Raw genomic sequence first — 15,706 nt, 5'->3', positions numbered from 1 at the left:
TTACACTGATGAAGGCTAGGTAAAGACCATAGCCGAAACCGGTCTGTTCATGTGGTTCTTTATATTATGATTCATTAAATTAAGTTTTTACAGCTCACAGTTGCTGGCTTTTCTTCTTTTTGAAATTCTAGAATTACCAATGAGACACAAAATCATGATAATAAATTCATGCAAAAAGGATCTTCAGTGGTGGATTTACTCTCCAGTGTTATCTCAGGGCCGTCACATTATTCCTCCCCAACCCCAAGCCATGGTGAACACGAATGCTTCCCAGATAGGGTTGGGGGAGGCATTATATAGGGAAGATGGTTCAGGGCATCTGGCATCAACATGAGGCCTTTTGCACATAAACGTCCTGGAGATGAAAGCTGTGCTTTTAGTGTTACAAGCATTTCAAGGCTGTCTCCCTCTGGGAATGATAAAATATCAGACGTGTCTGTAGTCTGGTACATAAACAAGCAAGGGAGAACCAAATCTTACCCCCCTTGTTGGGAAGCCCTAAGGGTTTGGCAGTGGGCTACATCTTTCAGTTGCTGATAGAAACGCACATCCTGGGGAGATTCAATGTAATAGTGGACAAATTGAGCAGAGCTCTACTATTGCCACATGAGTGGTTCCTCAATCAAAAACTTGCAGAAGAGATTTTCCAAAAATTGGGCTAGCCTTGCTGTGACTTTTTTACTTCACCCAACCAATGCCAATTGCAGCAACTACTTTGCCCTGATTCCCCCCTCCAGGGGAGTCCGCAAGGGATGCACTTGTTCACGATTGGCCTCTGAAACTTCTTTATGCTTTTCCACCATTTCCTCTAATTCCCAAACTAATACAGAAAGCAAGTTTGTTGAAGATGACAGTAATCCTATTTGCCCCCTGTTGGCCTCAACAAATTTGGTTCCCCTTCCTTCGGCCTCATATTCAGGATGAACCATGGATTCTAGAACCCATTTCAGATCTTCTGGCTTACCCATCAGGAATGGTTCATCCCAGCCTAAACACCCTCAAACTGACAGCTTGGCTGTTCCAGTTCCCATGATAGCCAGGTTTCCTTCCCTTTCCTCTCCTGTAAGACACCATGTGATATGTGTTGTTGTCTGATCTCACCCTCATTCTTACCAGGATGGGTTCGGATCCAACTCTGCCTTTATATGCAAGCTTGAGGTCTTCCACTAGCTCATGGTTAAACCCTATCCTAGCATGCCCTAGGAACATCCCCAGATCTCGTTTGCCACTAAACAAGATTGGGTGCTTGTTCTATTAGCTCTGACTAACTATAACTTTAAAATACCTTTTCACTATTTAAAACTTGCTTATTTGTTATAGTAGTGCTTAAATATTGTAGTTTGTTGTGCTTCATAGTATACTTCCGCCTATTTTACCAGTTTTTTCTGCTGGTTGGCCATCTTTTCCGTTAGGCCTTATTATCCCTCTCCCGGCTTCTTCCTTAATTTTTTCTATAGCCCCGTTTAAGTTAGAGGGCTATTTCTCGGATTCCTCTTTACTCAAAATCCCTTTTTCTGACAGACAGTTTGTTTAAATTAGAGAACTGCCTTCCCCTTAGCCTGTTTGAGTTAGAGGGCTTTTCTCCCTTCCCCTCCTCTTCTGTCTCTTGGGCATAGTTCGTTTAAGTTAGAGGACTGCCTTTTCCTTTAACTTTTTGGGTGGTATTTGTTGCTTGTTTAAAAAAAAAAGCTCTCCTGGAGAGGAAAGGCAAACTAATTTTGAAAGGGCTGTTAAAAAAAAACCCTTCTCGGAAACTATTCAAGAAGGTCCAGGTTCATCTAAGTCGGACAAGTCTCATTGTACCAAATCTGACAAATCAGAAAAGAGATCTTTCTCTTCTAGGTCTCCATCGGAGCCATCAAAAACAGTGGCAAAATTTTCAACACCAGATCCGAAAAATCATCTGCCCCGACACCATCTGTTTTGGTGCCAAAGGAATTTGAGATTCGGATTCCAGGGGTTCCCTTGACTTCTTCGGATCCAGGGATATCCTCGGATCAGGGGCGGGGGACTTTTGAGGTGGGGAGGAGTGTACTGTCATCTCTGGATGTTCTTCCCTCTAAAGCACAGCTGTCTGCCTGTATGCCCTTGTATCCACAGGGGCACAGAGATCCTAGGCCTCAGGATTCCCCACAGGGCACCCCCCACTCTTCTGAAAGCTCTCCAGAGTACCCCTCTGAGCAGGTCCCTTTTAAAGAGGTTATCTAAGAGGAAGCATTTAGATTCCCCAGAGGAGTCCATCACTTCTGATACAGACCTCAATAAAGCTGAGGGGTCCCCACGATCACCTCCTGATGATGTCTCCTTTGGAGACATCTTAGAAATACTTAAACAGAGAGGTGGCTGGAAGTCCACCAAGCCTTCATTAGAGGAGTCTGTACTCCTGAAGGCCTTCGAATCTCAACATTCCTCCACTTGGGTGTCTCCATCTTTCGACGAACTGGTGGACCTGGTTTCTTGAAAGGTGTAGGAGTCTCCAGATTCTGTGGAACCTGTTCCTATGAGGCCAAATAAGTTTATCACGACCCCAGAAGACAAAACTTTTCTGACTAAGGGAGTCCCAGTAGATGCTATGGTGGTGGTGGCAGCCACCAAGAAGGAACTCTCAGAGGCATCTTCGTCTGTTCATCCACCAAAGGAGTCTTGTACGATGGACAGATATAGAAAGCACATTTTTTCTTCAGTGACTTTTACCCTCAGATCGCTGAATTACTTTACCCATTTTACAAGATTGCAGAGAGACCTCCTGAAAGAGCTAGGAGATACACTCCAAGTTTCAGTAGCTGATGGGGTTTCAGATAAAGTCTTCTTTCAGCTCTCTACTTTAAATTCAGTTGTCACCTCCTCCATGAGGCTGATCTCTTATGCAGCAGATGGAGCAAGTAGAGCAGTAGGTTCAGGAATTTCCCTAAGCAGACATTCTTGGATGTGGTTGTGTGACTTTGCAGAGCCCTTTAAATCTTCCTTTGCCCGTTCGATGGCTTGTCTCTCTTCAGGCCTAAAGTCAGGGACACGCTAACCAGGTGTGAGCAGGAAGGAAAGACTGTTTGCTGTAGGAGCCCATTTTACCCTTCCTAACAGACCTTATCCCAGATGTCAGCGAGGAAGTGGAAAAATGTGGTTTCGAAAATCTCAGTGAACCTTACAGGACAAATGTAGTGATTCTTCCCCCAAGGGCAGAGGGAGAAGTAGTAATGAAAGATGCTGGCCATGCTGCAGAGGGGATCCGCAAAATCAGGGCAACAGAGAATCTTTCTTTGGTAAGCTCTTACAGCGCTCCTAAAAGGAGGCCCGCCTGTCCACCTTTGGAGGCAGTCGGGGGTCGCTTATCTTTGCACCCAGAAGCCTGGCAACAAATAACAAAAGACAAATGGGTATAAAGCGTCATATCCAGAGGTTAGTCCATACCCTTTTTCTTCCCTGGCCCAAACATAAAAAGATTCCAGAAGTTCCACCCAGTCAAAGAGAACAGGCAACTCTAGAAATTCAAAAGTTGCTAGACAAAAAAGTATTCCAAACAGTCCCTGCAAACCAACTAGGATCCGGAACTTACTGAAGATTCTTTTTAGTTCCAAAGAAGACAGGGGACTGGAAACCAATTTTGTATCTCAGCAATCTAAACAGATCATTAAGAAAGTCCAAGTTCCGGATGGTAACACTGCAGTCGATACTCCCTTTACTGGGACGTGATAATTTGATGTGCTCGATAGATATCCAGGACGTGTACTACCACATAAAAATGGACAGGTGATCCAGGAGACACCTGTGCTGTCAGCTGGGAGCCAGTCACTACCAGTTTTGAGCTCTGCCCTTTGGCCTCACTACAGCCTTCAGAGTGTTCACCAAATGTATGGCAGTAGTCGTGGCTCACTTAGACGCCTAGGATTCTGGGTGTTTCCATACTTAAGATGACTGGCTCCCATCTGCCACCACCAAGCATCTACTAATAAAAGCAAGGGACACCACCTTGCGACTCTGCTCTCACCTGGGAAACTACGAGAAAGCTGCCTTGTTGCCTTCTCAGCATGTTGTATTTGTAGGAGCAGAGTTCGATTCAAGAAACATGATGGCCAGACTTCCCCCAGAAAGAGATCAAGTTCAACTTTGCCAAATCTTAAGTCTTCTCACAAAGAAGAAGGCTCAAGCAAGGATAGCCCTGAAAGTCTTGGGGACTATGGCAGCAGCAGCAGTAACTCTGATCCCCTTAGCATGTCTATACATGAGAATTGTCTAGTGGTTACTGTCCACTCAGTGGTCAATGCAGAAATTGCAGATGTCCCACAAAATAATAACAGAAACTTGCAGGAAAGACCTTCGTTGGTGGCTTTACTCCACTCACATGATGCTAAGTCGACCATTTGTACTTCCCAAACCATTGACCACAGTGACAACGAGTGCTTCTTAGATGGGGGGGGATTATCTGGGAAAGACTGTCCAAGGCACCTGGCAGGATCACGAGGCTCATTTGCACATCAATATCCTAGAGATGAGAGCAGTGCCTCTAGCATTGCAAGCATTCCAGGGCTCACTTCCACTGGGAACTATTGCAGTACAGACAGACAACATGTCACTGGTCTGGTACATAAACAAACAAGGTGGAACCAGATCTTATCCCCTTTGTCGAGAGGCCCTGAGAGTATGGCAGAGGGCCAACCTCCTTCCACCGTTTTCTGATAGCAATGCACATCCCAGGGAAATCCAACATGATAGCAGACAGACTCAGCAGAGTGATTCTGATGCCTCACGAGGGGTCCCTAAAACTTTGCTTTGCTGCGACCTTTTTGCAACATCCATGAATGCCAAATGCAACAGCTACTTTGCCTTTATCCCCCCTCCGGGAGAGTCACCAAGGGATGCACTTGTCCAAAATTGGTCCTCAGGTCACCTCTACACTTTTACTCCCTTTCCCTTGATACCCAAAGTTCTTCAGAAAGCCAATTATTTGGGAAGGGACTTAGTACTCATCACCCCATACTGGCCTTGTCAAATCTGGTTCTCCTTCCTGTGGCCTCATCTTCAGGAGAAGCCTTGGATTCTGGACCCAATTCCAGACCTTCTGACTCGTGCGTCAGGAATTCTCCACCCTTCCCTTCAAACCCTCAAATTGACAGCTTGGCTGCTCCAGTTCCAATCATAGCCACGTTTCCTTACCTCTCTTTATTAATTAGACATATACTGATATCTTCTCATAAGGCTTCAACAAGAAAGATATATAGAAGCAAATGGAAACGATTCTCATTATGGGCTTCTCGTAACCACATTGATCCCTTTACCTCCCCAGTCACTTCCATTCTAGAGTTTATAGAAAAAATTATTCCACGAGGGTGCAGCTGCAGTAAGAGTTCAACTAGCAGCAATTTCTTGCTTTCATATTGATGATTCTGGTGTCAATGTAATGTCTCATAGGCTCTGCAAAGCGTTTCTTAAAGGTACTCTGTTACTATGGCTACTATTAGAGACCCCCCCCAGCACCATGGGACTTAAATTATGTCCTATCCCATTTAATTTTTCCCCCTTTTGAGCCAGCATCATCTTGCGAACTAAAGTTTTAAACATGGAAAACTATTCTTTTGATAGCAATTACGTCTGCCAGGAGGGTGTCTGAGATACAAGCCTTGTCAGTAAAGCCCTGCCTACTTGCTCTTCCACAAAGACAGGGTATCCATAAGAACAAACCCTTCCTTTTTCCCAAAAGTTTGTTCAGAATCTAATTTGAAGTAATCTATAGAGCTTGCAGTATTCTACCCAAATTACGAGAATAAGGCACAATACATGTTACATCAGCTGGATGTGCACAGGCAATTACGTTTCTATTTACACAGGACTAAGAACTTCAGAAAATCTGACCAGCTATTCATATCCTTTTCAGATTCAAGGAAAGGACCTCAGTTTCTAAGGTGACACTGTCAAAATGGCTTTCAGAGTGCATAATGTACATCTGTAAATCACCTCCTCTGCCTTTCTGGCTAGACTACCAATTGATATCATTTGTGCTGCAGCAACGTGGGCAAGACTACATACCTTTATCACTCATTACAAAGTCTTTGACCTCCAGGAACAGGGCCTCTTTTGGTTCCACGATTCTGAAGAATATCCTCCCTTGAGCCACCCAAGAAAAATAGTGCTAGGGATGCTGTCCCATCCTGGTAAGAATGAAGGCGAGATCGGACAACAACACATAAAGAAGTTATGTACTCACCATAACATTCCTTGTGTGTTGTCCATCTTTGCCTTCATTCTTACATCCCACCCTCCTTTCCTTCAGCCATTTTTTTTTTACTCCTGGAAGACTGAGTTGCCATAATTGGATACCATTGTCTCTGACCTTGAATGCACTCTGACATATCATAACAGTAATTATTTCCTATTATTACTAGAATGCAAACAGATCTGGGGATGTTCCTAGGTCATGCTGGGATAGGTTTAGCTACGAGATAATGGAAGACTTCGAGCTTGTATGCAAAGGCCGAGTCAGATCTGAGTATCGGATCCGAACCCATGCTGGTAAGAATGAAGGCAAAGATGGTCAACACACGGAACGTTATGGTGAGTATATAACTTCTTTTTTTTTTTTTTTATTTCTTCACACATGTCATCCACACGAAAACTGTAAAAGGAAAATAGAGTTTGTTTTATCAGCTAATTCTAATCAGATTGTATGGGAGCAGTAAAGAGATCAATTTATATTAGACTTCTTGGCTAAACTTTTCAGTGAAGGTGCTACTGCAGAGTTTAATTGGCAGCAATTTCAAACTTTCATATAGGATAAAATGGCTACGAACTCATGTCAAACAGGCTTTGTAAAGCCTTCTTGAAAGGAATTACACTTCTAGGGCCTCAGTACAAAGACCCATCTCCACCTTTAGGATCTGAATTTTGTGTTGCCACATATCATCTATCCTCTCTTTGAACCTTCTGCTAGCTGTGACTTAAAGTATCTTTCTTGGAATATTCTTTCTAGTAGCTATCACCTCAGCAAGGGGAGTTTCAGAATTACAAGTTTTATCTGTTAAACCACCATATTTGATTTTTCATAAGGACAGAGTTTTTACGCACCACCTTCTCCTTTCTGCCCAAGGTTGTATCGGAAGGTAACCTCAGTCAATCTATTGAGTTACCGATATTCTTCCCAAATTTTTAGAATAAAGGGTAATATTCGTTACACCTACTGGATGTTCAGAGACAGTTACGTTTTTACTTACATAGAACTGCAAAATTTAGAAAATCAGATCAGCTATTTGTTTCCTATTCTAATATTAAGAAAGGCTTAACAGTATCTAAGGTTACCTTATCCATATGGCTTTCTGAATGCATTTCCTTCATTTACAGTTCTAAAAACAAGACTCTCCCTGCACCTGTCAAAGCTCATTCCACCAGGGCAATAGCTGTTACTTTAGCTTTCCAAGCAAGGCTGTCTTTGGACAGTATCTGTGCTGCAGCCACATGGTCAAGCCCCCATACCATTATTACGCATTACAAAGTAGATTTGACCTCTAGGAGTAGTGCATCCTTTGGTTCTATGGTCCTGAGGAATATTCTTCTATGAGCCACCCAAGAATCAGGTAGCTAGTGACACGGTCATACAGGTGAGAATAAAGGTGAGATTGACAACATCATATAAAGAAGTTATGTACTTATCATAACGTTCACCATGTGTGTTGTCCATCTCTGCCTTTATTCTCACAACCCACCCACCTACCCCCTGCCTACGCTCCTGGGAGACCGGGTAGTAGTAATTGGATATCCATTGGTTTCTATAGCCTTCAGAAACCACTTATTATTTTTACACTATAAATATTTTTACCTACAACCTTAATTCCACTAATGTTTTTTTTTCTCATGGGGCAAACAAGATCTGAGGGTTTAGGGAATTGCATTATAGGTAAGGTACAATGCCCACAAGCTTTGCTGAAGGCATCAAGCTTTTGAAGAAGGCTGAAATGGATCCAATGGATTAGATCTGACCAACAAGTGAGAATAAAGGCAGAGATGGACAACACACATGAAGCATTATGGTAAGCGCATAACTTCTTTTTATGGTAAGTACATAACTTTCGTATATATGTCACATTCTGTGCTAAGAACCTCTGAGGATCATGTGTGCCTAGTTTGCATCTCAGAAAATGGGAATCACCTGGAAAGTACTGTTAAAATAAGGTCTGGAAGCCCACTATGACAGAGTTTGCCTCTTTTAGATGAAGGATTTTGGGGCCTAGAGAGGAGATTCTAGTAAGTCATCCAGAGGAAGTTGTGAAGATGTATAGTGTGGATATAGTCAGTGAGTAATAGGAAGCATACATGAGGATGGGATTTACAGCTGTTTGGCTTGAACTGCTTAGTTCCTGTTAAAAGAGTTTTTGGCTAAACACAACTTGAAAAATCGCAAACTCAGTAAACAACAAAAAAGCGAGCTGTAAACACATTAAGGTGGCAACACATTTTTCTATTAATGGTAAAGAATATAAAGTCAAGGACCACTATAATTGTGAAACTAAATCGGTCATTTATGCAGCATTGTGTAATTTTTGTAATGCGTTCTACATTGGGAAAAGCAGGCATAAGTTAAAAACTAGAATATATGAACATATTTATGCCATTGCTAAGCAAGACCACACTAATGCCTTAGCTAGGCATATTATGGAACACAATGACCACCGTTTTAGTTTCATTATTTTACAGCAGATTATTCCAGACATCAGAGGTGGCCCTTGGCAAATTCGTCTCGAAACAGATGAATTACTATGGCAGATTCGTACAAGAGCACACATTACCCCTGGTATTAATGATGCCCTTTCTATTAAGTGTGTTTTGAGATGGCTCTCTTATAATAGGTAATACCTTTCAACTATCGTTGGTGCTTATGCTTTTATGTACTATTATCTCTTGTTTTGTGACTATTAGAGTTGTTTGCGATGTCCCTTAGATTCGGGTACAGCACACGTGGTGACATCCTAGTTATTTCTAGTCCCTGTGTGCAGTTGAATTATCTACTGGAGTTTTTTAAAAGCTTAAACTTCATTAATGTAATCGTTTATTTGTTTATTTATTTATTAGTATAATAATGGATTGTTTTGATTTTATAGAGAATAATTTTTACTTTTTGATTTATTTAAATTTGTTCAATGAGACAAATATTTCATTTGTATACACACAAATATACACATATACATTTTTTCTTTTACCTAGGCTGCTGGTAACACATTGATACTAATTTTTAAGCAAAGCACAATTTACTTGCATATACTGCTTGAAGGTTATCACATTTAGCGAACTTCATTTGCTATGCTTTATTATGTTTACTACAAAACAATGACTAGTATTTAATAATGTAAAGCATATTGCTGTTTTAAGGTTCCCATGTTTTTTTCTTAATTGGAAAATGCACTCGCTCTTGATTTGTCAAATTATTTGAAACCTATTTAAATGAGGTGTCATTTGAATGATTTATGTTTGTCTGATGAAGGCAGAACACTGTTTCTGCCGAAAGCGCTTACTTTTACTTGGATTTTATTAAACATTTTCAGTTTTTAGCCTGCTCTTATCGTGTTCCAGCTCGCTTTTTTGTTGTTTACTGAGTTTGCGATTTTTCAAGTTGTGTATTGTCTTCACTATGGCGAACGGAACCAGAGAAGCTTCACCTACTTTGTTTACGCAACAAAATGATGACAACGAAGGTACGAGTAATTCACCAGGGAACCTGACAGCACTCGTGGAAGCTCTTTTGGGGAGAGTGGATGCTTTAACACAGAAAGTAGAAGCACTTTCTAGCCCATGCCCGGGAACTAACGCTGGCTCCACCAATATTGGTTCTACTAATAACTCGACTTTGCATTCACATTCTAATGCAACATCGCTTCCTAATGGGCAGCGCTCACCGGTGCACCAGAACGCCAATAACGATACATCTAATACTGACCAGCTACCCCTGTCTTCTGCACATCGCACTGGTTTACTTCCACCTCCAGTTGGACATGCACTAGGGGGTACTGACTTTGTCCATTTCCAGCAGCAAGAAGGTAATAACGGAATTGCTAATAATGGAATTGCTAACATCAATACAATTCCATTGATAACTAATTTTCTTGGCAACAATAACTTCTTTAGTCAAAGATTAGTACCTCAGGTGGAATCTACTACAGAATTAAATGGTGAGAACTTTAATTTATCTGATAAAATTGAACAATTTGATAATAAGTTATACAAATGTAAAAAACTCCAGTTAGAAGTTTCGTACTTGAACGAATGCATTGGCAACAAGGTAGTTCCTAAAGGTCTCCGCCAGTGGAGGTTTCCCGCTGGACTGGCTGATAATTCACCTTTTTATCAAGAACTGACTGACTTATTTGACCGACAAGGTTTCGAGTTCTTGAAGGCACTTATTTCATTCTATTCTAAAGACATTACTACTTTAACAGCTGAACTAGAGACCTTGGAACAGGAAATAGTAACTAATCCAGATTTTTTCAGATACAAATACGAATACTCTCGCATTTTTTCTAGCATTGAGGCGAGTTTAAGTAAACTACTTTTCACCAAGAAAAAGAAGCTTACCAGAGACATCACTGATTACTCTAACAATCGTGCGTATCCCAGACTTTCTAACAAGGTAAATGGTTTACCTTATGAGAACACTTCTGATGTGCAACATAATAATGATGCTCATTCCATTAACAACAATAATTTTTGTAATAGTTCTGTTCACAATTTCCAAAATAACTCTGTCCATTATAATGACAATTACCACGAAGGAGTCCTAGATTTAACAACAATAATAACAACAATGCGACCGATGGTGGTCACCAGCAAGGTGGCTTGCCTCAGGTCGAATCCAGGGACAACAATCAGCCTAGTGGTGCACCAGGCCAGTATGTAGAGGGTACTAACCAGCAAGATCATCAGGATTTTCATCCTGTCAACAACGCACAGAGATACAACCCTCCCCAGGCCCAGACGCAGAACAACACCAGGAACAAGAGGAAGGGACAGAGGAGATAAATGATTCTTTGGACTTTGGTGTACAACCTAAATTACTCACAAGTACTAATTGTAACTTTACTGTTTACAACTATACTCTTTTAAATATACAACAAGACATGGTGGAGTTTATGGCCAAAGACCTTTCTTTTGTCCCAAGTCAACATATGGACATTGGTAGAACTATCATAGATCTCAAGGTGTTTGTAAGAAAACTCAACTTAAATTTATTAATGGGTAATACCACTGATATTGTGAATACTCTAAAAGTTTCCAGTTCATACAATCCACCACTTCATCCTTTGTTAAATACATTTGAAAAAATCTGTGAAATGGATCTTTGGGCTATTAAGAATCGAGTAATGTATAGCAACCACAAACACCTTGCTAACATTTCCCCTCTAGAATGGGACTTCCTTAGCCTTTTGAAAGATTGCAACATAAGAGTTATGAAACCAGATAAAGGGGTGGTTTTCATGGACCACTGTAAGTATATCGAATACATGTCTGAACATTTGGACACACCAGCCTATAGTAAGGTTTCTTTGAACGAAATACATGTTGCATACCACAAAATCAACAACATTTTGTATGACTTATTAATGGATGGGTTCATTGATGGGGATGCCTATAGATATCTTAACATAGCAGCTCCAAGGATCCACGTTTTCTTTGAGACCCCCAAACTTCATGAACGTTTGAATGCACCCCCTTTCCGCCCTATAGTTGACGGGAGGGGGTCTATCACTTACCCATGTGCTAAATTTATTGACAACATTATCAAACCCCTTATTGATAAGGAGGTGCATATATGTAAAGATTCCTGGTCCTTTTTGGAAAATATTAACAAACTAACGTACAATCCCCAGGCAGTGTTCTTGACTATCGACGTCAAGGACCTTTATACTGTCATTCCCCAAACTATTGGTTTAGCTTGGGTTAGGGAGTATTTATCAGCAAAAAAAGTTAAAGATGACACTATTTATGTCACTTTAACCCTCCTTGAGACAGTTTTAACGAATAATTACTTTACTTTTGAGAACAACTTTTATTTGCAAACCTCAGGGTGGCTATGGGTTCGCCTTGCAGCGTACATTTGCTAATGCTGTAATGGCGAATTGGGAGTCCACACTTCTATTTAAAGATGACTTATTTCAACAATATGTCACCTGGTACACTAGGTACCAGGATGACATATTTTGTATTTGGGAAGGAAACAAAGATCTCATACCTTCCTTTCTGGAAAGGATTACTAGTATGACTGACTTTTTAGAATTCACTTACACAGTGGATGACACTAAGATCAACTATTTGGACATTCTCCTTATTAAGGACACAATTAATCATAGGTTCAAAAGTGTCATATACAGAAAACCCACATATTCTAACTCTCTGTTGCACTTTTCCAGTAACCACCCATACCACCAAAAAAGATCTGTGGTAAAAGGTCAGATTGTCAGGGCAGCACGTATGGTAACAGATGATACAGATTTTAACAGTGAATGTAACAAGTTAATGAGTATGTTTGAATCTAGGGGGTATCCAATCAACTGTGAATAATTTGCTGTAAAATAATGAAACTAAAACGGTGGTCATTGTGTTCCATAATGAAATATTTGTCTCATTGAACAAATTTAAATAAATCAAAAAGTAAAAATTACTCTCTATAAAATCAAAACAATCCATTATTATACTAATAAATAAATAAACAAATAAACGATTACATTAATGAAGTTTAAGCTTTTAAAAAACTCCAGTAGATAATTCAACTGCATACAGGGACTAGAAATAACTAGGATGTCACCACGTGTGCTGTACCCGAATCTATGAGCACAAAAGCCACATTTAAACATCCCTGATGGTCGATTTTGTGCCCTTTTTGGCTTGTTCTTCTCCAAAATTGCTTTTAAATTATAGCCTCTCCTATAAGTGATTTTAGGTCTATCACCTAATACATTAAGAAGAGTTCCTTCACTTTTTATTATGTCCCAGTTTTTATTAATAATCCCCTTGATTAATTGATAATCCAAGGAGAAAGTATACAAAAAACTAGTACAATACGTGTTGCTACTCTGCTTATTTGTCCTAAAATTTGGACTAATAGTAGAACTAACTTCTTCGTGATTATCAGGGTTATTAGTGTTATAATGGCCAGTTAGAAGGGGAAAAAAATACCCTTCCTCGCGTTTACGTGATACCTCCAAAATAATACTAGTTAACAAGTTGATTGGATACCCCCTAGATTCAAACATACTCATTAACTTGTTACATTCACTGTTAAAATCTGTATCATCTGTTACCATACGTGCTGCCCTGACAATCTGACCTTTTATCTGACTGCTCTTATCGTGTTCCAGCTCGCTTTTTTGTTGTTTACTCAGTTTTTGGCTAAAACCAAAACTGAGAGATTGTAAATTGTGTTCTGAACTGTGAGTTACATAAAACTGCATTGCGCTAAAGCATGTTTATCATTTTATGAAGTGAGGTTTAATTTTGCATTTCACTGTAAATAAACTATTTTAAACTGCAGAAAGTGTCTTCAGTGTGTTATACTTAATGTCTGTTGCATTCTTACACATTTCTTGCATACACATAATTAGAGAGTGGAGTACTACACAAATGAATAGGGCAATTTTGGCACAAAAAAATTAGAACTGTTTGTATACAACTCACAGAAAGTCCCCCAAGACAGTAGTGTTTCATTTCTTTTTTATCAAATCATTGATTAGGTAGAATTTTGGAATTTGTGTAATTGTAGGTCCATAATAAGAAGTGACATGGTTATGTATGCATCAGGTTGGCTGTTGCTGGGTAACCACGTGGGCTTTTTTCTCTTCCACCTGTTTAGAAAAAGAAGCTAGTTTGTGAGTCACTGTTCCCCTTGCTAAGGTGGAAGCAAGGCTGCAGTTCCTGCTTATAAAAGAAAATAAAAATTTACAGCAGCAAAATTATTTTTCTACTCATCACTATGCATTTTTTCCCATCACAGCCTTGGAGCCAACAATCTTCATTCGCTCTGGAATAGATCCCCGGATGGCATTAATGTTTATACTGTGTTTTTTCTTTCTTTGTAGCATATTGCTTGATGTAAACAGCTGCTCTGAAAGTCTATCAGCTGTGGGGGGGTTTCTGACTATTCTTATACTGCTAGAGTAAACCCGTCAAGGGTGGCATGCATTGCATGTTTAAGGGCAGATATTCAGCATCTGCATTTCAAAATCCGGTATTTCATGCTCAACACCTGTTCCATGTACAGCAAGTTACAGACATGCATTGCATTTTTTTAGCAATATGTTAATTCACATAATTATTTACTACTTTAATAATCAAAACTAATTTGTTCTTTTTAAGGATCTGTTATCAGATAAGGGAAAATAAAGCTCTGCAAGAGAAGTCTTTGGATTATCAAACTAATGGAGAGATTGCATGCAAAGAGTGTGGTAGGGTAAGTGTTTTGTCATAGTATTTCCAACTCAATATTTTAAGTTTAAAAAAAGAAAAGGCAAAATAGAAAATCAAAAGATTTGTTTCCTTTGCTTTCCTTTGCAGACATGGGGGTCAATGATGGTGTATCGAGGCTTGGATTTGCCTTGCTTAAAAATTAAAAATTTCACTGTTCGTTTGAGTACAAAAGACAAGAATGGCCCAAAGAATCCTTATTTACATAAACAATGGAGTGAACTGCCAATTAGGTTTCCTAATTTTGTTTACCATCTGAGTGATGATGACGATGATGACAGCAATGATGAAGCTTAACTTCTGGGATTTTTCAACCAGTGTCTGCGGAAATATGTACAGGATTTCTTAACATTTGTGTGGCATACAGCTGAACTACTATTTGTAAATACTATAGTAAGATATGATGAAATTAGTTTTCTGAAGTCCTAGAGCTAAATTCATAATCTATAATATGCAAAGTTCTTTATTTTAACCTTTGAAAACTGAATTTGCAGAAATATTTTAAAATATGTAGCATTCATTTAAATATACTTTCTTGAAAACTGATCACCAGTGCTGTATGCCCTGCTTTGAAATTGTGTCAGAAAAAAATACTATTTTGGTGAGAGGTGAGAACAGTAGGCCAAGTCATTAAATCATGCCTTGCTCCTGGATTTCCACCTGAAAAGAGATATTTGTGCTTAGTTGAGCACACATAGCAGCATGAAAAAAGTTTGTTTAATGTGTTTTCATTCCTACTGCAACTTAGAAAGTATTATACAGTTTATTTTTTGCTACTGTAGATAGGCAGCAAGGGATTTTTTTCTTAAAGTATATCTGTACAAAATAAACTAGACTACTTTATCCTGTTTAGGAGGGTCCTTCCATTGTTCACCAGTTTATGTATTCTTTCTAAGTGTGAAGCCTACATGATTTGCCTTTGAGGCTATCATACTTTTGGACCAAGTTTGTCATGGCTAAAATAAGTACACAGATAATGAGTTCTTATACTTAGTTAGCAAACAGGTACAATAAAGTACAAACATGATTACATCCTAATCACTGTTCCTTCATCCTCTGATGCCTGGTGTACAGTGTCATGAAAGTTAGATGTGTAAACATGCTTACAATGACATGCCTTGTTGTGAGTATGTTTGTGTAGTGTCCAATTCTGTTTTCTGACTACTTCAAGCCCCAAGCCTCTGTGGAAGGGAGAGGTTCCATGGAATATGGTTTACCTTGCTAACCTTATCAAATCATTTTAAGACTTAGGTGATCCATCATCTGTTAATGT

The 15,706-nt window shown here is 39.6% G+C and overlaps 1 protein-coding gene across 1 annotated transcript in view; it reads left to right on the top strand.

Annotated features, from left to right (window-relative positions):
- Positions 1-15,463, top strand: part of IFIH1 (interferon induced with helicase C domain 1) — a 2,457,004-nt gene extending 2,441,541 nt beyond the window's left edge. Inside the window, exons 15-16 of the mRNA XM_044074778.1 lie at positions 14,326-14,419; positions 14,524-15,463. Of these exons, the coding sequence (XP_043930713.1) occupies positions 14,326-14,419; positions 14,524-14,730 (301 nt within the window). The 3' untranslated portion in view covers positions 14,731-15,463. The remainder of the gene's footprint in view (positions 1-14,325; positions 14,420-14,523) is intronic.
- Positions 15,464-15,706: the final 243 nt, after the last annotated feature.

Source organism: Protopterus annectens, chromosome 6.part0 (assembly GCF_019279795.1).
Source record: "Protopterus annectens isolate FY-2018-M chromosome 6.part0, PAN1.0, whole genome shotgun sequence".
Classification (NCBI taxonomy): domain Eukaryota; kingdom Metazoa; phylum Chordata; order Ceratodontiformes; family Protopteridae; genus Protopterus; species Protopterus annectens.
The sequence above is the reverse complement of the archived record's forward strand: the minus strand, read 5'-3'. Positions and strand labels throughout refer to the sequence as shown.